Here is a 26233-nt window from a genome sequence, read left to right as displayed (position 1 = left end):
TGCGAACCAACCAGGTCAAGAAATTTGCATAGAAAGTGAATCACCGACTACTTTAAACGTTCGATTGCTTCTAGCAGATAAAAAAAAAAAAACAAACCTCGCCAAATAATCAATATTCAACAATTTCTTGAACAAATGTTCGTGTAAATATTAAAATAAGCTATTAATAGTGGTACATTTACATAATATTAAACAGTTTTATATTTTCAATTTTCCTCTGAACAAATCAACAATTACCATCAAAATCAGTGTAGAAACATTACAATTATTAAAAGAGCAAGTACGTAAGAACCCGGCTGTTTGTTTAGTTATTATTATTAGATATCAACTATACAAACAAACTGTTTAAGTAACACATTAGAGGTCTTATCATGTGCAGTTATTTATCTACATTATTAATTGAAACAGAAAACCTATCACATTAATGGGTTTTGAAGTCCAATTCTGATACGTGAAATTATTTTACAAAGTTAATATTTTTGTTTTTGTTGATACTTCCACAAATAGTCACCTACAAAATAAAAATGATAAAGGCAATATTATCTCGTAACAAATAACTTTAAATAGCAATAATAATTATTTTATTAAATAAACTACTCAAAACAATGAATTGCACACCACAGATTTATTTTGAATTTGGTATTTACTTAATGGAAATTATTGCTGGAGCGAATCATTTTGAACTCTTAAATTGTCGTGAGCTCAAAAAATGTACCAATAGCTGTAGAAAACAACAAATCAAAAGTTTATTGCTCGTTCACGAAACTAATTAGACAATTGAAAATTGATAAGGAGAATATGTAAACGCCGCCGTATCGATTTGTAGATAGAAGCAAATTAACCTAAATGTTTTGGGAATACTTTCTGAAAACCAGAAGTGTGTTAAGGAGACCTGGATCTGAAAGAATAGGAGCCACAACTGCGTAGGAAAGACGGGTTTATTATATTAATATCAATTCTATTCGAGAGTGTCGTGAAACAAACTCAACACTGGCTGTAAATTGACACTCAAATTAGTGATTCCACATTCGTGTAGAGCGACTAAAAAAAGAATCTCTGAACTTTACAATAAGTAAGTGACCCAAATAAAACCCACCTGACAGTTTTCTTTACTTAATTTCTTTCATAGTTTTGAAAAATTTAAATAGGCTAAAAATACATTAAATCTGTGCCTTATTTTATTTTGAAAAAAATGCGAAAATTATAATTTTCCTGGATACGGGTTTCCTAATATTTCTTAGGCAAAATTTCACGTAAGAAATTTGAAAAAAAAAAATCACAAAAATTAGCAAATCAAAATCATTAAGTGGTTCTTATTTGGCTCACCTCCAAAATAAAAATATATGTATTTCTACATGCTCATATACACAGGGTTATCCATTTTTCGGTTTCAAAAGTAAACGTAAATAAAACACATATAAAATATTTTTTTCATGACACTTCTTTATTATTATAAAGTTTGAACGTTGACATTATATGTGAAACACTAATATAAATAAATCGATTTGGAGCGAAACAGTCCGTTGATAACTTGGGCATAGTTACTTAAAACTTCCAACCATTCTGTATGCGAGTACTATTGTCAGGGATGGAGGGGACCTACAGTTTTAAGCCGAATCCGAACGGATAATTTGAGAAAACAATATTCATGACAAGAAGTAGGTACTCTTGGAGAATTTGTCAATTCCTCGCAAGAGGCAGTACCCATGAAAAAGACTTTTAGATGGCACAGACAGGGATCGAACCGAAACCTCTGGCATGACAGTTTTGGCAAGCATATATTATCTCGAGGTAACTTTGTCACACAAATTGGGCGGTATCTCAGTCATAACTTGACGAAGAAGAAATATTTGACTGTTAATAGTCGAATTGTTTTTTCCTTAACACCGTTTATTTTAACAAAGATGAGTTAAAATCACTGCTGGTTAACATTTATTTTCGGGATTTTAAATCATATTTATTAAAATAAACGGTGTTCAGGAAAAAAAAATCGACTGTTAACAGTCAAATATTTCTTCTTTAAAAGTCCCATAGCAAGGCAATAAAAATAGCTACAAATTATCTTCTTTGAAGACTTTTACAAACTATATAATTCGCATTTGTTCTTGTAGCTCGGATTATATGGAATCTCGATTTATTCGGGAAAATATGCGTCAAGACAAGGTGTAATGGTCATCTTCTGATGAGCACAACCATTACATCGGGTCGAAACGCATATATGAACACTTTTATGCTGGTTTATATTTATTTTCGTAATTTTAAATAATATTTATTTAAATAGTTTGACGAATGTTGTATTGTAAAGGTTAAAGGTTTATCTGCATAAACACGCTTTTTCCCACAAAAGAAAGACCAACGGTGTCAAATCACATGATCTTAGTGGCGAGTTGATATCTCCACGACTTGAAATTACGCGGCCAGGAGTTGTGTGATTCCGTCTTGTTGGAACCACATATTCCCCAAGTCGCGTTCTTCAATAGCAGGCAAAAATAAGTTGGTTATCATATGAAAATAACGCTCCGAAACGACGCACGATTACAGTAAGATACAATCACACCTCCGGACCGGAAGAGCTCACTAAACAGTGACTTTTTGTTTGATGTTTTGAACTCTCTTCAATTACTTGAGGATTCTCAGAACCCCAAAAAGGCAATTTTGTTTATTAACATACCCCTGAAAAGAAAAGAAGACAATTTTGTTCGAAAAATCGAAATGTTGTTCAAGCAGCCTTTCGAAGTATCTACGATGTTATTAATGGTCAGCTGGCTTCAGTTGTTGTGTGAGCTGGACTATATATGTATGCAGATGTAGACCCAAATGCAAATTACGCCATAATGTGCCGTAAGACAGTTCTAATTCCTGAGAACGACATACCTTACAATACCTGCAAACAATCCAGCCTCTTCAAATTTCTTCAAAATTTTGCCAAATTCTTGCGTAGTTGGACAATTATATAAACCATAATCTCTTCTTAAAGCACGATATGTGGCTGCGGAAGAATCAACATTTTTGTAGTAGTTTTTAAGAATTTGTATGCATTTTGCGATAGTTAAGCGAATCATTTTTGTAAATGTCAGACTTTCAACTGAAAAAAAATTAGTTCAACAACTTAGTTTGACAGTTGTCGAATTCCAACCGCATACTTTAGAAACCGCAAAATGGTTAACCCATTACATGTTTCGCGGTTGTATTATGTTTGAGGAGTGAAATGGACCTGGTTATTTTAATAGACCATTGCTTATGAATATAGTTATAAAATAACGAAAAAGAAATACAAATGTTTCAGTTAGAAAACGGTCATCTATCGTTTTTAGATTTCTCTTTTGAATTCTGTCAAAGAGACTCAAGTGGTTACTAACAAAACTGAGTGCATTGCCATTGACGAAACAATTTAGTGGACTCGAAGTTTTAGACTAATATCATTAAAAAAAAGGAAGAGTGCCGGTGACAAAACAGAGCCCTGGGGCAAACTACCGGTTATTTTGTTCGTATCAGATTTTACCAATTTTAATACTGCTTGTATTAAACGGTCCCATCTGTATTTTTTTATCCATCGAAATTGATCAAATCAAATGCACGAATTTTCAAACTTGTGCCAAACTCTTCCAAACACCTTTAATATATAATGGTGAGATCGATCATAAAAAATGTCATTCCACATATTATGGCATACTCGCATATTGCCATACGTTGGTGATTGTATTTTTTTTAATTTATGATCTGATGTGCCTCTAGGTGACAATACACTGATTCCAACTATGTCTGAGTCAAATTGTTGAACTCAGCAAAAATCTCGACGGACCTTCCTTTGCGTGTTTTCTGACCAAAATAGTGCTGCAACCAAAAACGGGATACAATTCTCTACATGCAGTCGAATAGCGCATTGAATTTCTTGGAGGCCGAATTATTATTTCAGACTAGGATAAAGTGAAAGTCTAGTAACTATAAAAGTATAAGAACAAACATTTTCAATTGAAAACCAAAAAACCTATTGGATCCTATTTTGTTTTGAGTAGTTTAATAATGTTTAATCTTTTTAGTGATTAATACTGACGATGAGAAATGACTAATATATTTGTTTTTATTATGCACATATTTTGGTGGATCCCTTGGGAAATCCCCTAAAGATAATATCAGGTAAAAGTAAATCAGGAAAATAAAATCTATTTTTCCTTCGAAAGACAAGAATCGGTTTAAAATAAAATAAATTATGTTTTAATACACGATGAAGGCGTATGAACTATGGGCGAATACGAGTGTACCATATAATATTTATAAATGTATAATATAGCTAAGTGCATTCTATTGGGCTTAATATTTTGGACTCTGGTATGCGACCAACGAAGATAGATTTTATTATCTGTTATCATTTTACTAGAGGTAAAATCACTGAATGGCTACATAAATTTCAGACAATTTGCAAAATCCTATCCTAGGCAAAATTTCTTACCAATATTTAATTAAAAGTTTTGATTTGATTGTTTTTTACAATTGGTGAGCTACAATTGTTTTGTTAAAAATTTAGAAAATGTATTGTAAAGACGAAGAAGTCGAATTATTTGATGGTTCTTCTTTGGGCATAACAGTGTGATGTTTTAAATCCCTCGGAGCAAATCCCTTCAAAGAACTGGATAATCAAGAATTTTACTCTGGCTGAGGGGTTAACAGTTTGTTGAAGACCTTAATTAGAAATCATACGCTTTATTTTCAACGGAATTATAAGAACTTGTATCACTACTTATTTTTTTATAGAAAAATATGCTTTAGGATTTTGTAATGCTAAGTAAAGTTCCTGAGGGAACACGAGGTTGAACCTATGTACAATTGTTCTTATAAGAGCAATTAATGGAATGCTCCAGTTGAAAATTTTAATTAATAGGTGTGTTTAAGTTCGTAAGTATTTAGAAAATTGCTATTAAGTAAAGTGTTAAGCCCTCGAAAAAAGGTTAAATGAAACGGAGAAGAAAATAAAAGGTGTACTTTGAGGGAACCCTAAAAACCCTGTAGAAAAACTCTAATCTTAACTATTTTAGAAACCCTCACTTATGATGAAGTTAATATGGAGATCGAGAACAATAAATTATAACTTTACTTGAAAAATAATTTAAGAATCATGTTTAATTCAACACATTATGTACTATCAAAAGATCATTTACAACAGAGTAACCAAGGACGACGAATAAGAAAAAAATGTGATTCAAAAGATTATTCAATCTTTATTCTTCATCTTCACTCATCTACTCGTAAATAAATATTAACAACAACATAATCACTCTTAGGAGAGCATTTCTCTTCCTGATTTTCCTTTATGTTTCTAAAATGTCTATTCACTTTTTTTGGTACCATGATACATGTTTTTAAAAAACATTTTAAAGCATAACGCTTGTACTCTTATTAAAGGTCATCAGATCGTAAAAGTCCGTAAGTGTACCCTAGAAGGAAATAGGACCTCAACTACTCGTATGCGCCATCGTGTGTGGTTTCCTACGATTTGTTTAAACTTTCTCCAGATCTTTGGCCTCCCGACTCGTATGCCTTCCTGATTGAGTGGCTTCCAGTGCATTCCCTGCCATGCAATGCAGTCTTCCTTTCCAAAAAATGTGTCCAATCCAATACCACATGCATCTTCCTTTAGTAGTGTCAGTGGTTTTTTGACCTGTCATCCTATTTAGTTCTTTATTGAATATACGATTGGGTCAAACAAATAGAAGATGTTTCGTTGTCACCTATAAAAACGGTGACCATCCATTCATTATTAAAATACACATTCATTATTTGAAGAAAATGTTCATTATTAATTCTTGTGTGTCGCACAACATAAAAACGTTCATTACTTTAGAAATTACTCATTATTTCATAACTTTTTTCTTCGAGGAAAGCCTAAGCATGAAAATCATTAAATGTTTAATGAAAACGTACCCTTACGTCATAATTCGTAGTCTTTCTTTCTCGGAACACTTCCTACTCTCCCAATTACAAAAATCAGATCATATTATACATCGTTACATACAGGGGAAGTTAAACTAATACTCTTACACTTGCGCACAGGATGAATTTCATCACTGAAAATTAATTATACCATTGAGTTTTACTGACCATGACAATGGAAAAAATAACTTTGAGTGAATGAGAATGAAACTCATCTTTTTTAGATCTGTACTAGTTATGGCATTTTCCAAAAGTAATTTTGAGAGTGCACTTCGATTGTTGGAATTATTGCATTGTTGAAAAACCCTTCACTCCAAAAATAAATGAAGAGCATGGATTAAACTCTTTTCTGGGACAAAGTGGAGTTAAGTTTAATATATATTATGAAAAAGAGAAGCAATATTTCATTTAATGAGACTGATGTTTTCGACGAGTTTTCATGTGTAAAAAATTATGTTTCTTTAGAAAAAATTGTTAAATGGAAGGAGAACCAAATAAGTGCTGGAGATATTTATGAAAACGTTTCAAAAATCGTGGAGATTTGTTTATGCCTTTCTGGGTCTAATGCCCCTACAGAAAAGTTTCTCAATTTTAAAAAATGTATGGACAAACGAAAAAAAAACAACATAAAAATAGAAACAATCAGGTCCATTTTAATTTGCAAATTCAATTATGAATTAAATTGCACCGAATTTAAGAATTATTTAAAAGGAAAGCCAGAATTAATTAAAAAAAAATATTCTTCCGAAAAGTATTTTAACAATATTGTAATTCGATATTAAAATTGTTTGACTTGCAAATATACTAAAAAGAGTTTAAGGTTTTGTTTATTTTTTTCTTTATTGATAAGTTATGTTTGTTTTGTTGATTATCGATGAAAGTTTTTTTTTGTGTATTTTAAAAATGTACCTTATTATACTACATTTATGAATTCATTTATATATTATATTAATTCACTATTACTCAATGAAATATATAAAAAAAAATGAAAACTTGTCAACATTTTTCATATTTTGGGTACTGTTCATTATTTTGTCCCGGAAAATATGGTCGCCGTACCTACCTAAATTAAGATTTACAGTTTTCTAGTATTCGTTAATGTGTATACAAAGCAGGTAACTGAATGGTGTCAGACGCAGTCGGAAGTAAGATATTGCTGTGCTCTCAGTCCTAGCTTGTTCGCACTATTTATAAATGACATCACTGACGCATTACCAGGAGGTGTAGATATGCTGGAGAGGTCATTAAAGCATTACTCTTCCCAGATGATATAGTCTTGCTGGCGAACTCACAGCAATCCTTACAGCTTATAATAAATTGACTTTCGGAATACTGCAGACGATGGAGCTTGGTAGTGAATTTGAACAAGTTGAAAGTAATGGTTATCAAGAAAGGTGAAGGAAGGTTAGGCTCAAGTGAACAATGGTACTTCAACAATGAGAACATGGAAAGAGTGAAAGAATACAAATACTTAGGATTATATTTTAACAAAACTCAAGTATGGAAAAACACCTCAACAAAAAACTTCTTAAGGCTAAAACCGCGATTAACGTGGCATGGAAAGAATGTTTTAACAACAAAAACATTGCGCATAGAAGTAAATATAAAGTTTTCGAAGCAGTATCCCAATCAATCGTGTTTTACCGAGCCCCAGTGTGGGAGCAAAGAAATTTGAGACTGTGGAAAACTCCTGAGATTTAATTTAAAACGAACATTCCGCCTTCCTTCATGAACCCCAAACTACATGATAATGTTAGAAACAGGCTTATCTCTATTCTTCATAAAAACGTTGAAGTGGCAAGTCGATTACATTCTGAAAATACCGGATATGCCCAACAATCGCTTACCAAAAAAAGCAGCTTTACAAGCGATACAAAGCAAAACAGGATGGGTTAAAGAGTGGATTGGGTTAGCAGAGGATACAGGTGTAACTTTAAATCTCAGTGAACAGAGTACATAGAAATCGTCACTGTACTAAGTAATTAGGCGTCTAAATGAAAATTTTAGAAATGTGTTCACAGAACAGGCATCCAGCTAACTTCATCGGATGATCTATAGCAGGCTAAATTATAATCTTCATGAAAGAAACTACTTCCAGGACATAAATATTGAAGAGCACATCTCCAACATGTTTCGGCTAAGATGTGAACTGATACACATAAATTACGTTCCACATCGCGAAGATCTTCCACTGCTATGTGATATTTGCAACATGGCTGAACGAGAGGATATTTTTCATTTTGTCGGAAAGTGTCCAGTTCTGAGAGAAACTAGAAGAAATGTACTTGGTAGATACTTTTTATCAGAAAACGAAACTTTAGCTCTCTTAAATGAATTAGATGTTTCTAAAATGCTTATATATGGCAAAGCAGCACTTATTTATAGAAGCAGAATTATAGAGATGACAATTTTTAGTTAACACAACTGCAACTTAATTGATTACAAAACTTTAAAACTTTGCCAATAAGGCAGACGGCAAAACCATGCTTTAAAGATTGTTAATGGAATCGTACAAATAATTGCAAGTCAATAAAAATCTATCTATGTATCTATCATTACTGATTCGACGTAGTTTTGTCTTCAAGCTGAGAGACAACATCCCAAACGCAGCCCTGTATTTTCCGATACGGCGAGCAATATCTTGCCCAGTTCCACTTTCAGTACAGACAATACTTCTAAGATACCGGGAAATCTCTACCTTTTCAACCAATCCAGTTGCAAAGAATGCTTACATCGATAACCTATCCCAAAAAAAGCGAGGAGCTCCGTGCTTACAATGTTTGATTAGTTATTTATATAGGGATACCTAAGTAACTAACGGCCACCATCACGGAGAGATAAAGTAAGCACTTCGTTGTGGCTCAAAGTTGCGCTTCTTGACTAGGCAAAGTTATGGACAGGTCATTATATTATGTGTCTTAAGTATAACTGTTAATCAGATAAGCACTTGTTACAAGCAAGTATCTACCAATATTTTATTTGTGTGTACCCACTTATACGAATATTTCAATCAATGATTCACCTTGTTTATATTTTCATTAACTACTTATACATAATAATTATATTATAATTCAAAACACAGAAAATTTGTTCATTCCCACCTTCAGCTTCCCAAAAGTTAACAGTTTACACATTCATGTCATGTGATGACCAAATTCAAAGTGAACTTGATAGAATTGAAAGAAAAAAGTATTGAAGATCATTTCCGAAAGTATTTACCTGTGAGTAATTAAGTCAGACCTTCATGCTGCAATTACTATAAAAAAAGAACCGTTTTGTTTTTCCTTATCACATCAATGTATGTAAGTGGCTTTAATATTTCCTGCATGATTCATATCATTGTCAATAGATAATGTTTTTTCAACGAATATTCATTTGGTAGATACTAGATACTGTTATCAAAATTGTAAGCTTATCTAGAACTTCTTAGCCAATCCCTCAAAAAATAACCCTGCTGTTGAATGGTGGTGTAAGTACGTAAGTACTTATCAGGTATCATGCCTCTTCGATAAAGATCATAATACGAGACGAGTATATTTGCAATATTTATTGAAATTGTTTTAAAACTTAAAATGAACAGTGTACGTCGAACTGAAGGACAGTTTTATCACTAACTGCGAAAAGTACGAACGAACTTTTTTTAGCCGGAAAAATAAAAAAACTCGATTTAAAATGAACTGCCTTGCTCATATTATTAAATACATTTTGTTTGTCAGTAATTTAGTATTTTTGGTGAGTTAACATTTTCGGTCAAAATTTAAGAAATTTAAAATTTTAATTGAACTGATTACTTTGAATACAATACAAATTTTGGATTAAGTGTTAGTGATTGTTTTTTTTTTGTGAGTGAGACTAGAAACAACTTAAAAATTAAACTGCAAAATAAATCTTTATATTTAAAAATAATTGAGATTCTAACAGTGGCGTTGAGCATATTTGAAATAATAATGAGGTCGTCTTAATTAAAAGTGGAATTAGTCGTTTGTTCGTGTTTTGAGATATTTGAAGATTTCTCTTTGAGATATGATGATTTCTTACCCACAAAAATAATATTAAATAGAATATTAAAAATGTGAGCTCCCAAAGTTTGTTCTAAGTAAAATTAAATATTTTAAAAGCGTACAATAAGAATTGGCTTTGCTGTGAACCTTTAAATTTAATTCATTAATATACTAACAAAAAAGGAATTAAATTATTCATTACCCACAGCTATGGCAAAAAATTGGAAAAAAAACTTACGCCCAAATTATTGAGAAAGGCAGTACTAATTTAAAAGTTGGAGTTTTAAGTATTTCAGAAATTGAACTAAAATGTCAATACAATTTATTATTCTAGCACTACTTTTGATTCAAATCTAAATAACTTTTATTAATAATAATTGAAAATCGTTATATACTTTAAAACCTCTTTAAATCAAGTTTTTTTTATAAAATTAGTTTCTAGGAAACTCAATAAGATATGCGTTAATGTTTGGTAAATAATACGAATTAACACAAATATTTTAAGAATTTAGGAAAATATTCAAGCTATTTTTGTTAGCGACTAAGTTAAAAAGCTAATTTTGCATATTTTCAAAGATTTAATCATGTTACATTATACTAAAGCTATACTCAAAAATAGCTTCTTTAACTTACAATATTTTGCTACCAGTCATTTAATTGGACTTCTTTGAAACCAGTCTTACATCAATACTAGATTTTAAATTGCGTTTCGAGTTTTACGATTTCCAAAAATTTGATTTAGATGTCTGAAGGCCTCTTAATAGACTAGAAAAACACACAGGAAGAATTGCTTTAAACTTAAAAAAACAGTAAATTTTAATGGAAGATGTCAATTTTATATTTACATTCATATATGTTTTATCGTATTAACAAGGTACTGACATGAGGTACCAGACTTCAGTGATATTTCGCCAATAATGCTACTACTAGATTTTTCAGCTTCAGATTGAACTCGTCTCGCATTTTGCTACGGGCAAAAATTTGCCAATCGATTCCAATTAAATTAATTTAAGTATCGCCTACTCTAAGTGCATCATTTAAAATGTGTAGTTTTGCCCAATGAATAAGTCTTCCTTGAGAATGACATCTTTTTTGGAAATTGTGCGTTAAGGTCAGTTTCAGACAAGAAGAAAACTGACTTGATTATCAAAATCTAGCGAAAGACCTTTAATTAAGATATTTTTTTATTTATGAAGTTAAGATACATTTTTATTATTTCAGCTCTTCGGATTGTGTTCCAATGCAAGTATTGTGACATGTTCAAAGAAAAGTTAAATTATTTCAAAATCAATCCACATCAAAAGTCTTACCAAGTTTTTTTTTTTAAGAGTCATTAACTGAATTAAGTCCACTTTTAAAAATAGGACCTTCTCCTCGTCACTGCACTGAAAAAACAAAAGATTTCGATTATTTTTCTTGTATTGGTTTTTAATAGTTATTTCTCTTTTCAGATATGCGGTATCCTTCTTATTGTGTTCGGATCTCTTGCAATATCAAGTTTGAAAGACTTCTTGGATTTTGCTGAAGCCGATTCAATAAATACACTTCCGATATGCATTTTGATTCTCGGTTGTATCATATTTGTCGTTTCATTCCTTGGATGTTGTGGAGCGATAAAGGATAATAGATGTCTCGTCAATAGCGTAAGAACAATTTAAAAAATATAAAACTCTACTTTAAGCATCGCATATTAAGTATAAGTGTTTGTAAAAACATGCATCGATTTTAGCGGTTTTTCATATTCTTCGTTTCAGATTTAACTTATAGTTAGCACCTGTAATCACTTAAAATTTCCCTTTACTTTTTAGAACATGAATTATATCTTATTTAATTTAGGAAGTAAACTTAGAAATTATATTTTTTAGAAAACAAATTAAGCGTGAAAGTAAAACAAATTTCGAAACAATTTTTGACAAATGTATACTGAAATGCAAATTCTGTCCCTCATATTTTTGAACTTGCTATAATTAGAATAATAGATTCCAATTACAGAATCCGGTGTATGAGTAACGTTTTTAGAATTATCTTCATTGACTATTGTAAGAATTGTCAAAATTCATATTTGGTTCTTTGCGCGGCTTACTTATCACATTCAGTGTGATTTGACGAAATTACGTATTTATTTTGTCTGTCCCACAAGCAAAACAATACTTTTTTAAATGGTTAAGATGTGCTTAATTTAAATCTCGCCTTCTTATTTTCTTGTATCGCATCACGTTTTTAAAACATGTCCCTTTAAAAATGCTAAAAACAACCAAATACGTTTTTTTTAAGGTTTAGTTAAGACTCAAAATATCTCTTATTTGATTATGAAGTTTTGAGAAAACCTTCTAATTCGATACTTCTTCAAACTGTTTAGCCTTTTTCTCTTGAAAACCTTTTAGGCATGAATGGTTTAGCGCTTGTTTCAGATTTTTGTTAGACAGTTGAATTCTTAGAAATTATTAAGATTTTTCGAAAGTTAGTATTTAAATTGAATTTAATAGATTTGGAAATACATAACGATTTTATTGAAAAAAACTTTGGATTAAAACTTGACAGCTAGAGCTTTTTGATTAAAACAAGAGAAGAAACACTGACGTACTCAAACAGTTGGTAAAAATAAAAAATATACTTGTATGATTTTAAATAAATCAATGTTGATAGTAAAAAAAAATTAAATCGTGGCAGAAAACAACTAAAATTTAAATTGATTAAATAGGATTTAAAATAATAATATTATTAGAATATGTCTATAGTGTCTGGTCAAAACGGCATAACTTCACTTATATTGTTAAAACCAAACAAATTTAAGTTACATTGAAAGAAAAGAGTGATGAATTAGACCATCTTAAAATGTTGCCATTGTATATATATTTTCTAGAAAATATATATACAATGATGTTGGTGGAAAGCCATCATGAGGAGTCAGATATGGCATATGAAACGAAAAAAAAAGACAAGATTGAGGCTCAAGAAGAACGAACAAAGGCTTGTTTTGTCTTCGATTTGCAACAAAGCCTTCCAACACCAAGCTTGTGTACGTCAGTTGCCTTTTATAAAAGGCAGCTTTGGACATTTTATCTTACCATACATGACCTATAAGGTGGAACATCGAAAAATTATATATGGAATGAAGGAATTGCAGGAAGAGGGGCAAATGAAATAGCTTCGTGCCTTAAAAATCTTCCAGCAACAATCATATCAGTTAAGTTTTATTCAGATACATGTGGAGGGCAAAATAAAAACACAATAGTTGTTGTAATGTTTCTACTGTCCATGCAAACATCCACGATTGGAGTAGAGATAGCTGAGCATAAATTTTTAGTTCCCTGTCACACGCATATGGAATACGATATTCATCACGCTATCATCGAAAAAAAAAGAAATATGCTAACTCCAAAATATACTATCCTTATGATTGGTTTCAGCTTGTGAAATCATGTGGGAAAAAGCAAAAATTCTTGGTTCATGAATTGAAGCCGAAAGAAGTTTGGAATTTTTCAATTTTATTGACAGCCAAAGCTGGGTCTGTTGTCCGCAAAAAAGACGAAGACGGAAATATGTTTGGTTTCCAAATAATGAAATGGATAAGATATTTGAAATCAGATCCAGGAATAATGTTTTTGAAGACAACATTAAATGAAGAAACGGATTTTCGTCGTGTAAGTTTCAAACGAAGAGGAACAAATTCGTCGAACAAATTCCACCGATATCTGAAGAAAAATAATTACATAATTTCATTTTTACCACCAATTCCAACGATTTTCTATAAAAAATTGAAGCCAAATGAGACGGTAGAAGACAAAGATTATGATCTGATGAAGAAAATTAGTTGTATCAACAAAAACACTATAATTTACGTAACAATTCCTGTTTTATATTTTTTTTTAACTTTATTCAAGGTTTGTAATTACTTTGTTGTTGTTTTTGCTATTATGTTTATTGCTGTGAAATAAATTTGTTTGTTAAAAAATTACAAAATTTATTTCAATACAGGAAATTATCTCCAGCAATTTAAAATAAAATGAACAATACGATTGGTCAAAACCACATACGGCATTTAGAAAAACAAATTTAACTTTTAAACTCGTTTTTCTCAAAACTAAGATTTTGCACTTATGCTGTTTTGACTAAACTCCATAGAATGTCAGTAGCAATTTCTTGAGTGCAGTAATGGGAGTTATCGGTGTGAGACAACACAGCACCTTTTTCGTATAGGTATTGTCGTAAGGGGAGTTCAATATTTCATGAGCTTAACATTTCATAAATGTAGATGGGTAAAGAATTGAACTTTTAATGTTACATGTACGTAGATATTCTTAGAATTAAATTGAAAACAGTTTGATGGGAAAAAATTATTTTTGAATAGATACATAAATCAAATCTGTATTAGAATATTATAATTTATTTTGGAAGTATTTAATTTATATACTTTTCTTTTATTAACAGTACTGCATTTGTATGCTGATTCTTGTAATTTTACAAATTGCATTGATTGTTTATACGTGGCTTTATATGAATAAAATCTTGGACAGTATAGCCACAGTTGTAGATAAGGCATGGGATATTCATGACAATCAACCAGGCTACATGGATGCTCTTCAAATGGGTGTAAGTTAATTAAATATTCAATATAATATTAATATATGTCTATTAAAATATTTATGTTATTTTGTGTAGTACAAATGTTGTGGCAAAAATGGACCCACTGACTATACAATTATTCCAAACTCGTGCTGTGGATCACTGACTGCTGTGTGTGATCCCCTACAGGCAGCAGCATTAAAGGGTTGCAGATTAAAATTTGTAGATTTTTGGGGATCAAATACGAATCTAATCAAATATGCTGGTATGGCTGTGGCAGCTGTTGAGGTAAATATAATGCTCCTTTTATGTACTTATTAAATATAAAACAACGATTATTTTTACCTACTTTTTTTAGCTTATTGCACTCATTCTTGGATGGTTCCTTTCATCGAGTATTAAAGTGAGCCAAAGGGACAAAAGAACGTATTAATATTTTACTATTTTTAGAATTATAAGATTTAAATAAATTATCAAATAAAGTAAGTTGTATATCATAAATTGTTCTTATATTTATTATGCATGTATCTACAATCAGACAGAAAGTAAACACGTACGTATGAAATATTATTATGTTATTTGTCTTATTCTTTTATTTAAGTCTAAGAAAGTCACCTGGTCCTCCATTAGCTGCCAGATAGCAACCCAATAACACAAAAATATAGAATTCATCATTCAACAGTTTAAATTTTATTTACCTGTATTGCAGATATTGCTTCAAGAAAAGTCTTCAAATTGCATATGATATATGATTTAACAACATTTCGGCATCCTTGTTCTGCGTATTCAATTGGTCTTCTACTTTGGAAGCACGTATCAGGAATAATTCTGCCTTCATAATCCTGAAAACTTTTTTCACCGCAACATGGAAATTAAAAAAAAGCGATTAACTAATTTTGTGAGGCACAACACAAAATTCAAATCCTGTGTAAATTGTCTACTTCAATGTTCAAGAGAAGCAAATGTCTCGGTAAGAGAACGATCTCCTATCATTTTTAGAGCGCTCTTATCAATTCTATCCCAAAGACTCTGAGGGAGGATAACGCTTTAGCGACAGTAAGTTTCAGTTTTATACGGTTTCAGAATTAAATGAGCTTATCATAAGCTGCCGTTCCGAAGAACAAGGATAGGTAATGTCATCAGCGAAACACTTAAGTGGGTTAGAAGTTTCAGAAAAAAGATAATTCATAAAAATAAGAAAGAGTGTTTGAGATTAAACAGAGCCCTTGAGCACACCAGCGTTTATTTTGTGGATATCAGAATTGAAACCGTCCAATACTACTCGAATTGACCGGCCTTAATGGTAATATCTAACCTAACAAAAAAGAGATTCAGCAATGTCGAAAGCACACATTTTCGATAAGAGGACTTGATGCCAAAGTCTATCGAATGTTTTTAAAACAATGTAAAAATTTGTTCCACTGTTCGGTAAAAATAAAATATGAGGTCAATGGTGGCCCTATTGCTACGAAAATCATACTGTCGGTCATTAAAAAGCTTTCGTTCTTAAAGATATTTCTTAAGCTGAGAATTGTTTAGCGTTTCCAAGACCTTGCAGAGAGGGGACGTAAGTGCAATTGGACGAAAGTTAGAGGAGGAAGAAGTATCATTTTTTTTTGGCTGGACAAATGCTGGAGAATAGGACAGACGGAAAAGCTTACGCAAAGGGACTCATCTTACTCATTGGCAGCATCGAGTTAACAGCAAACTGTGCTGCAAGTAAAATTGAATTTATCAATCGAGCTTACAAAAGGAGTATCAGAGGAACTGAAGATGACGTAGTGTTGAACACATTATTTACAAATTACCAGAAATTTGTACTACCTTTTTGGGATTAACCTATAACCCATATATAAAACATCATGTAACAAAAGTCCTCTTTTAAATATAATACAAGTTCCTCTATATTATTAACTGGTCGAAGCAAGTACGATTGAACATCATCAATAAGATGAGAAAACTATTCTGTGGGCATATCTGTTTGCGCACCTAATTTGCGCTAAGACTTTATGCACGTATGGTTTGCAGGATGAATTCAGGTACGGAGCCGGTTTATATTCTGGTTCTTGTATGTTCGCTAAATAAGGAGCATAATAGCAGCAAAAAGTTGAGTTAGATGCCTTCCTGAAATCTTCATTTATAATGCTTCTCTTCTTGTCTTCAAGGATGCTTACAAAGTATTGACGAACATTTAATAAGTTTTGCTGTTCCCATATATCCATAAAATTACTCATTAAAGCGGCCTTAAATTTTGTTGCCCAGTTTGGTCGTTGGGAGTTGTTATGGGTTCTCAAGATTTCGTTGTAACACTTTTTAATTAGGCGCTCATCAGAGGCATTCAACAGTTTTTCCCAGAAATGCAAAGCTCTTTTCGCTATCTCGTAATCTAATGAAAGTGTACCAGTTTCTAAGCGAACCACATTGCTTTGTGTGTTTTTAGCTAGACCAAGCAACTTCTTTAAAACTGAAGTTTGAATAACTTCAATTTTGTCTCCAGCTTCCAGACCCCATATCTCCGCACAGTATAGTAAAGTCGATTTAATTGTTAAATTATAAACTTTGATTCTTCCTTCCCAGTTCTCCATGTAAGGGCTCCTCATAGCTTTTTCGGTTACTGCTGCTGCTGCTCTTGCCTTGGTATTGAAGACATTCATGGTTTCATTCCAAGATCCAGTTCGACTCAAGGTTATTCCCAGATATTCAAAGCTATCTACAACTTCAATTGAGTCTTCTTTATATGCAAATCTTTCCGGGCATGATGATATTTTTCTTTTTGCAAAGTTTACTATCTTCGATTTTTCAGTATTTAATGTCATATCTTTGGCTGTAAAATATTTTTCAAATGATTTCAGAGTTTTTCTTAAATGAAGCTCAGACTGAGCGAAGACAGCAATATCGTCGGCATATGCTATCAGGATAGCATTTGTTGTTTCCGAAATGTCTATTCCTGTAAGGCCCTCGATTCTTAAGAATTCTTCCAAATCATTTATATATAAGTTAAATAGGAGGGCACTTGATGGATCACCCTGTAGAACACCCTTTGTGACATTCGATTCTTCTGTTAGGCCACTTGTTGTCTTAATAGCAATTTTGGTTTTCACATATATGTGACGAACTTCTATAAGAAGCGTATTAAAAAGTTTGTAGGAAGCGATGGAATAGGAGTTTCTGGAGCTTGTAGTACGAAAATATTTACAATAAAGGTGGAATTACTTCCAAGACTTCGTATGTTGAAAATCGGCCTATTTAAATATCCAGCTCTTTAAAAAAAAAAATTAAAACTTAAAAAAATATATAAAATGTCTAACGGAAAGAATTTTTAAAGACTTAAAAAGTTCCATTGATGGTGTTAAACGATGGGTTTTACAAACGTTACGTATAGGTGATTTTTGAATAACGGTGAGTTGTAGTTTGTTGACGTATGCGCCACCCCAACAGGGTATTCCATATTGCAACTTGGAATGAAAAATGCCAAAATAAACCATTTAAACAAATTTGAAGAGCAATGATTTTTCGGGTTGTAGAAACCTTAACTGGGACGTTTGTTCCAGTTAAGGTTTTTCAATTTCAATACAGCTACCACTGCAACGAACATTGGGATAGTATGATTGAGTATGGTGACCATTACATTCACCATAAAGTAACTAATGATTGAGGCAATCGTGAGATTGAAAAATTATTGGTATGTCCGGACAGATACTACCTCTTAGGCTGAAAAACATTAGCTTTGTTTTGCTGCTCACAATTAACTCATGTTTAGCAAACCAAAATCTTATCAAGTGAACATCATAGTTAATGTCTGAAATTAGATTCAAAGGACTTTTGCTACAGTATACAGTATACCAAGGTAATCGTAAAAGGCTCTGACTTTACCTCAAAAAGGAAGTGAAAAAAGGGAATTAATATAAACCAAAAATAAAATTGGGCCCAGCACGTATCCCTGTGGGACTTCCAAAAGACTATTTTTAGAGGAACATACACTGCACCCAACTTTTACATTGTGTGATCTAATTTTTAGATAAGACTCCAGCCATTTTCAGATGAATCCAAGAAAAACAATTTTATACAGTTTATCCAAGAGTATGTTATGGTTCATCATGTCAAAGGCTCTAGTTATGTCCTTTTTGAAGAATGCAAAATTCTAGAAGAGCCTCCTCAGTAGAAAGCCCAGCCCTGATTCCAAATTGAAATGGACTCAAAAAGTTTATTTTTTTAAGGTAAGACAGAATTATTGTTTTAATTACTTTCTCAAACAATTTCGATATTGAAGACAACAAAGTTATTGGTCTATAATTTCCTTTCTTTGTTTATTTCTTTTTTGAATAATGGAACTATCATACCTTTTTTTATTTCATCAGAAAACTTTCCAAAGTATACGCTTAAGTTAAAAATGTGTGTCAATATATCTACCAAATTTGGCCCAACCTTTTGAAGTATTATTTTAGATATTTCATCTTTGCCATGAGAATTGGAATTATTTAACGAGTTTATTATTTTAAGTATTTCAAGTCCTGTAATTGGCTTAAAAAAGAAACTGGTTGAACTGGTTTCTTGAGGATCAATCTCATAGCAACAGTCAAATGAAGGCTATACACTTTCAGAAAAAGAACTATGCCCAACAGACGCAAAAAAGAAACTTAATTCATCCGCTACATCACTAACTAAACCATTTTTTAGTACAATTGGATTGTCGCTAATCGACATATTCCTACCCAAAATATTGTTAATGACTTCCCATTCCTTTTTATGTTGCCCTTTGCCGTATGGATTTTAGATTGATAAAACGAATGTTTTGTTGTTCTTATTTCTTCCTTTACTTTTTTACACAGCCTATTATACCTGGTTTTCAAACTTAAATTGATAGGATTTTTCAAAAATTTTTTGGTTCAGTTATGATTTTACCCATGGTTTGAGGTTTCTATTTGTTCTGCATTTAAGTACAAGTTGATAAACGTATGAGTTCTTTAAAAATTTTAAGAAATAGATCATAGGCAATGGATACGTCACTTTAAAATATAACGTTATTCCAATTTTCATAAAGTAATCTACTATTTAAAAGTTGATAGTTGACTCTGGTAAAGGGGGGTTTCGTACAACGTTCATTGTTTTCACATCTAACACTTTCAAAAAAATTCATATCATACAGTGGTCAGTTATATTAAGTTCAAGATTAATACCAGCAATAAAGTTGCAGGGAATCTTATCAAAACGACGAAAAACATGGTCAAGGCACGTACCAGAACAAGCCCTAGTCACTTCGTTCACGAAAGATGTAAGTCCATTTTCGGCTAGAGAACTTCATAAAGATCAGAAACAGAATTACTTACTAAAGCATTTATGTTTAAATCATCTGGAATAATAAGATTCTTCGATCGTTTAAGACTAAAGAAATTATACATTTAATTTATAAAATGGAGGGGAGATTAAGCGTGTAATCTATAAAAGCAAACAAATGTAAATAATTCATCATATATGTTACAACACACTTCGATAATACCTGCACATTTTAGATTGAAAACTTTAATTTCATATTCATACACGAAGCGCACAAAAACTCCTACTCCACCACCAGAATAAGTAACATTAGTACTTGCGTGAAAATTGTAACCACATATGTTATAATTTTCTATTTGATCAGAATGAATCCAAATCTCTGATACAAAAATTATTTCAGGTAATTTGAAAAAACTTCAAAATTTCCGACCAATAAATCAAAATTACGACGCAAGCTGCGAATATTTTCGGCAGTTGACAATTATTTTCCGGTTACTAAAATTGATCTTTAAGATGGACTTTTTATTTAAAAATATAAGAACCTTATAGGGCTTCTTCAACTTACTTGGAGCCCAGGCCAATAAGGAGCGGTTTTATCCGGCTCCCCATTCTTAGAGTTATACTTAGGATCTGGCCCTCCAGGTTGGGGGTTGTGCCGTCAGGGTGACTTCCTGGCCACGTAAAAACTTCATAGTTGCGATGCACCAACAAGCCTCGGATACGGACGGATTTACTGTTGACAACCAACGCAAACGAATAAAGGACAACGAACTTCGGATATGCACGTGGAATGTTAGGTCCCTTAACAGACCACGTGCGGCCGAAGAATTAGCGGAGGCCCTAGACCGCTATAAAGCAGATGTCACCGCCATCCAGGAAATACGATGGGATGGGCCGGGCAAAAAGAGGATGAAAAACTGCGATGTTTACTATGGTGACTGCTACCACAAAAACCAACAGCGCTTATTTGGATGCGGCTTCGTCATTGGAGCCAGACTTAGGCAAGAAGTCTTGAGCTATAGGTGCATCAATGAGAGCCTCATGACCATACGCATCAAGGCTAAATTCGGCAACATATGCGCGCACGTCTCCACAGAATAGAAAGACGACAACACCAAAGATATGTTCTTCAAGCTCCTAGACAAAACATATGAGCAGTGCCCTAGCTATAGTATTAAAATAGTCCTTGGCGATTTTAATGCCAAGGTAGGAAGGGAAGATATCTTTGGTGGAATAATCGGGAAGAACAGCCTGCACGACAACACTTCCGACAACGGATTCAGGCTCATAGTACGCGTTTCCACACCTCAACATCCACAAAGGAACTTGGACTTCTCCAGATCAATCTACCGTCAACCGGATTGACCATATTGCGATCGACGCCAGACACGCTTCCAGCATTATGGATGTACGAAATTTCCGAGGAGCTAACATCGACTCGGACCACTACCTCGTTGTAGCCAAGGTAGCACTTCGGATTTTCAGACCCAAGGCAAAACAGGGAGGTGCTGGGAGAAGGTACAACGTCGAACGGCTACAATTGCCAGAGATCGCCAAATCCTTTTCCGACCGAGTTACAAGTAACCTCTCTCGAAGTTCTCTGCCGCCAGCACAATGTATCGAAAACCAGTGGCAACATTGCCAAGATGCAATCAGAGAAGCCGCCTCTGATGTGGTGGGTTTCAAACAGCCACCAACAAGGAACCCCTGGTTTGATGAGGAATGTCGGCAGGCAAATGCAGCCAAACAACAGGCACGCAAAGCGGCGCTGCATAAAAGGACGAGAGCTGCTCGGCGAGAGGAACGCCGACTTCTCAGAAGGAAAAAGAGAGGGCATGAGAAGCGTGCGGTCAAAGATGTTGAGAGGTATAAAAGCAGGAATGAGGTTCGAAAGTTTTATGAACAGGTGAAACGAAATTCACAGGTACATAAACCTAGAACCGAAGGCTGCAAAGACGAAAGTGGAAACATCATAGTGGAACCGCAGTCAATGCTGAGGATATGGAAGGACCACTTTTGCACACTGTATAACGGCGACGAAGAACTGAATTCCGCTGTCAGGCGGATGATCCATTCAATATAGACGACGAAAGCCAACAATCCCGTCCTCCCAACTTAGACGAAGTAAAGATTGCCATATCTAAGTTGAAGTCTAATAAAGCCGCTGGAGCGGATGGCTTCAATGCCGAGCTCTTTAAAGCAAATGGAGATAAGTTGGTTAAGAGCATGCACCAACTTATCTGTAAGATATGGTCGGAAGAAAGCATGCCCGATGAATGGAACCTCAGTATTGTTTGCCCGATCCTGAAAAAAGGAGACCCTCTAAACTGCACCAACTATAGAGGAATCAGTCTACTTAACATCGCGTATAAAATCTTCTCTGCCGTAATATGTGAACGTCTAAAGCCCATCGTCAACAACCTGATAGGTCCTTATCAGTGTGATTTTAGACCAGGAAAGTAAACAGTTGATCAAATTTTCACACTACGGTAAACCTGGAAAAAACCCAAGAACACCAAATCGACACCCACCATCTTTTCATCGATTTCAAGGCCGCATGTGACAGCATCTACAGGGACGAGCTGTATAGAGCCATGTCTAGTTTTGGCATCCCTGCCAAACTCGTCCGTTTGTGCAGGATGACCATGGAGAATTCACGCTGGTCCATAAAGGTTGGAAACAACTTAACAGAACCTTTCGAAGTCAAAAAAGGTTTTAGACAAGGTGATGCGTTGTCATGCGATTTTTTTAACATCGTGCTTGAAAGAATAGTGCAGAGCTCACACGTCAACACTAGAGGCAGTGTCTTTCAAAAGTCTGTCCAATTACTGGCATATGCTGATGACATTGACATAACCGGAGGAACTTAGCATGATGTCAATGGGGCTTTTGTGAGTATTGAGGCAGAGGCGGCAAAAATGGGTTTAATGGTTAATGAGGGCAAAACAAAGTACATGCTGTCGTCTAGAAAGGACATACAACACCGACGTCTTAGTCAAAACTTCACAATCGACAGACGTAACTTTGAGGTAGTCAAGAACTTCATCTACCTAGGCTCCGCTGTAAACGCAGAAAACAACACCAGCGCTGAGATCAAATGCAGAATAACTCTTGCTAACCGCTGTTTCTTGGACTAAGAAAGCAATTGAGTGGTAAAGTCCTCTCTCGAGGGACCAAGGTGTTGCTATATAAGACCCTTATCATCCCCGTCCAGCTATACGATGCAGAAGGATGGACCATGACAAAAGCGGATGAAAGCACCTTGGGTCGCTTCGAGAGAAAAGGTCTTCGTGTGATCTACGGTCCCGTATGCATCGAAGGGGAGTGGAGGAGAAGATGGAACGATGAACTGTACGGGCTGTACAGTGACGTAGACTTAGCCAGAAAGGTAAAAGTATAACGACTAAAATGGCTGGGTCACGTAGAGCGCATGGAAACCAATGCTCCGGCCCGGAATGTCTTTAAATCCACACCTACGGGAAAGTGCAGTAGAGGAAGACCGCAGATCAGGTGGCGGGCACAAGTGGAAAGTGACCTCACCCAACTTGGAGCGCGAAACTGGAGACATCTAGCTAGGGACCGAGCTAGATGGAGAATTTTGTTGGGTGAGGCCCTAGTTCACACAGGATTGTAGCGCCACCTTAAGTAAGCAAGTAAGTAAGTCTTCGAATCTAGCAAGTAGACGTTCATATTTATGTTTGTACGATAGGTCATTTTTGAGATTACATAATGTTACTCAAAATGTTTGAATTTATATTTCCAATTCATTAAATACCGTTTTTTAAAAGATTTTTTTTCGTGGATTTGTTAAACTTGTTCTTATGCAAAAAAGAAAACAATTCATTGCCAAAATCAAGCTGACAATTTTAAAACTAAATTTAAAAATATTACATTAAGTTTTAATTTTGTCTTGTAACATCTTGTAGAAATCTTTTGTCAAAACATCACGTAAAAGTAGTTTAGCGTAAGTTTAATCCAGTCTAAAGTTTCTGTTTCAACATATTTTTGATAAAATCCAATTAAATTAAAAAAAGTATAAACAATCAATTAGTTTTTATCTCACAAACAACTTTTTAAATTTTGATTATTACCCATTTAAAAACCTTTTTTTTTTGTTTTGAAGACTAGAGTGTAATTTTAAACGGTGATAATTAAAAAGATTTTATTGGCAAAAACACAAAATGATATCCATATATAATTTAGTACTACAATTGGTGGTCAAACTAAATACCCTTAACTGGTTAAGGGTATATCATGCCAAAATAGGAGGGAAAATCCTTTTCATCTTGTAATCGTGTTCAATAATTGGAATTTTATCATTTTCTAAATAATCTGAGCGAATGATTTGTAAAATGATATTTTTTGAAAGGAACTCATATCTGGGTTAATATTATACTTTTCGGAGTCATTTTGAAATACATTAATGCCATAAATATCAGGCACTAAATGACTATCAATGTTATCAAGTTAATCACAAACCGTTACACATGCGCCTGATAGATGTTGGCGTTATTTATTTCATCAATATGAGTAGTTTCTTCGGAACTTTTAGTTTTAATTTGTTCGGCATCAGAATTAAATCGAAATTCATCTATTAATTCCACTTATCGGCTTGTTGATGGTTGAATTAAGGATTCTCAGAAGGAGGGTCCTAAAAAAAACGCGGACTCTGGCCCCTGAGGGACCAGCCCAACCGTCCGACTTAATATTCGAAATAAAAGTCTGATTTTGTTTTGATCTTATAATTGTTTATTGTTCGAGAGCTAAAGTTGAACTAACTGTAACTTAACTGATGTCCTAAAATTACACCTTAAGATTACATTTTGTGTGGAGCCACATTGAAAAAATGATCCTCGTTCCCTTTTTCGCTCGGGACAAGATGATGAAAAATGTCCAACACCAGAACAATTGTCGCAAAGAGTTGGTTTAGGATACGTATTCACATTTTGTCGAATATTCTTTCCAACTGTTGTAGACGAAGTCGCAGGTTTTGAATCAGTTGAATGAGATACATTTACGTGCGCAGACTTCATTTCACGTAATTGAGAATAACGGTGAGATAACTGTTTTAATTCATCAAGATTGCAAGCAGAATATTCTGAAATATATTTTATAACTTTGAAAGAAAGTTGTGAAATGTTGCCATTATTTGATGAACTAACTTCTTCTAACAATCTTTGTTGCTTAATTTTTTTCGTTCTTCTAATAAACGAATTTAATTCTTAACATAAGCTTCTTCGTCCTCTAATTTATTATTATTTTTATTATTCTTATTACTCGGAATCAATATATTAGGCTGAACAACTCGTTGCACTCGTTTTCTGTCCTTTCATCGGAAGTTCTTGACAGGTGACAGGTGAAACACGGAATTTTCGGAATTTATCCCATCAGGTTTTGTTAGACATGGTTGCACTTAACGGAACTTCCACATTATTGGCTTCACACCATGCTAAAAAAACGCTTTTATTCATTCTTGACATATCCGGACAAAAATATTGGTTTTTGTTCTATAACTCTAAAGAATCCCACTTCTGATGTTGTAAAGGCATGTTTATTTAAATAATAATTAAGTAACAATGTATAAAGAATTTAATGTTATTTTATTAAGAATTAATTACAATTTACGAAATCAATTGAAATACTAATAGAAAATGTAAGTTATTAATAGAAAATGTAAGTTCAATGCGCAGAAGGATGTTCTTAGGTCGAGCTGTAGATGAGAAGTGAGTAATGTCCCATTCCAGTTATGAACACTTCCTTATTCAATTGGGGAACGGATGGAATTGGAATTGGCTTGAAGCGGGGATGTTATAGACTCGGCCATCCTATCATTTTCGTCGTCCTCGTCGAAATCTGCGTCAAGTTGTATCCATTTCTTCATACGGTCGGCTGGCTTGGTACGGTTTTTGCGTTCTAGGTGCGAAAGGCATGTCCACAACTTCATATCTATCATGAGGAAGTACAGCTTTACGGTTTTTGCGTTCTAGGTGCGAAAGGCATGTCCACAACTTCATATCTATCATGAGGAAGTACAGCTTTAACCACATATGGACCACGATACTTCACATCCAGTTTTCTTGAGGTTCCGGAAGAAGCTGGAGCGTCGTTGAGAGTCATTACCAAATCTCCTATATGGTACTGCTTGGCCTTAGAGTGCTTCGAGTCGTGTCGCTGTTTCTGTTTGTGTTGATTATATGTTATTGCATCGAATCCCTCCTTACGTAGCTTTGTCAAGTCTTGGATATTCTGATTGAGGTTCACATTCTGAGCAAGGACGTCAGGAAAAGGATCTCTTGGTATGTACCCCATGAGTAATTGATGTGCAGTTTTGTTAGTAGTCGCGTTAATGGTATTATTAATGCTCCATTGCACTGTTTTTATCTTCAGATCCCATCTTTCATCATCTTCAGCCGTTGCTAAAAGAGCATTTAATATTGTTCTGTTATATCTTTCGACTTGACCGT

General features: G+C 33.6%; 1 protein-coding gene across 1 annotated transcript; it reads left to right on the top strand.

The window, feature by feature from the left end:
• Nucleotides 1-9447: 9447 nt before the first annotated feature.
• Nucleotides 9448-14994, top strand: LOC129952204 (23 kDa integral membrane protein-like). Its single transcript, XM_056064683.1, has 5 exons — nucleotides 9448-9660; nucleotides 11381-11572; nucleotides 14361-14522; nucleotides 14592-14783; nucleotides 14854-14994. The coding sequence occupies exons 1-5, from the start codon at nucleotides 9601-9603 to the stop codon at nucleotides 14926-14928; spliced, it is 681 nt and encodes a 226-aa protein (XP_055920658.1). The 5' UTR covers nucleotides 9448-9600; the 3' UTR covers nucleotides 14929-14994.
• Nucleotides 14995-26233: the final 11239 nt, after the last annotated feature.

The sequence above is a fragment of the Eupeodes corollae genome, chromosome 3 (assembly GCF_945859685.1).
Source record: "Eupeodes corollae chromosome 3, idEupCoro1.1, whole genome shotgun sequence".
NCBI classification, from domain to species: domain Eukaryota; kingdom Metazoa; phylum Arthropoda; class Insecta; order Diptera; family Syrphidae; genus Eupeodes; species Eupeodes corollae.
Note: the sequence above shows the minus strand (reverse complement) of the source record. Positions and strands in the feature narration are given on the sequence as shown.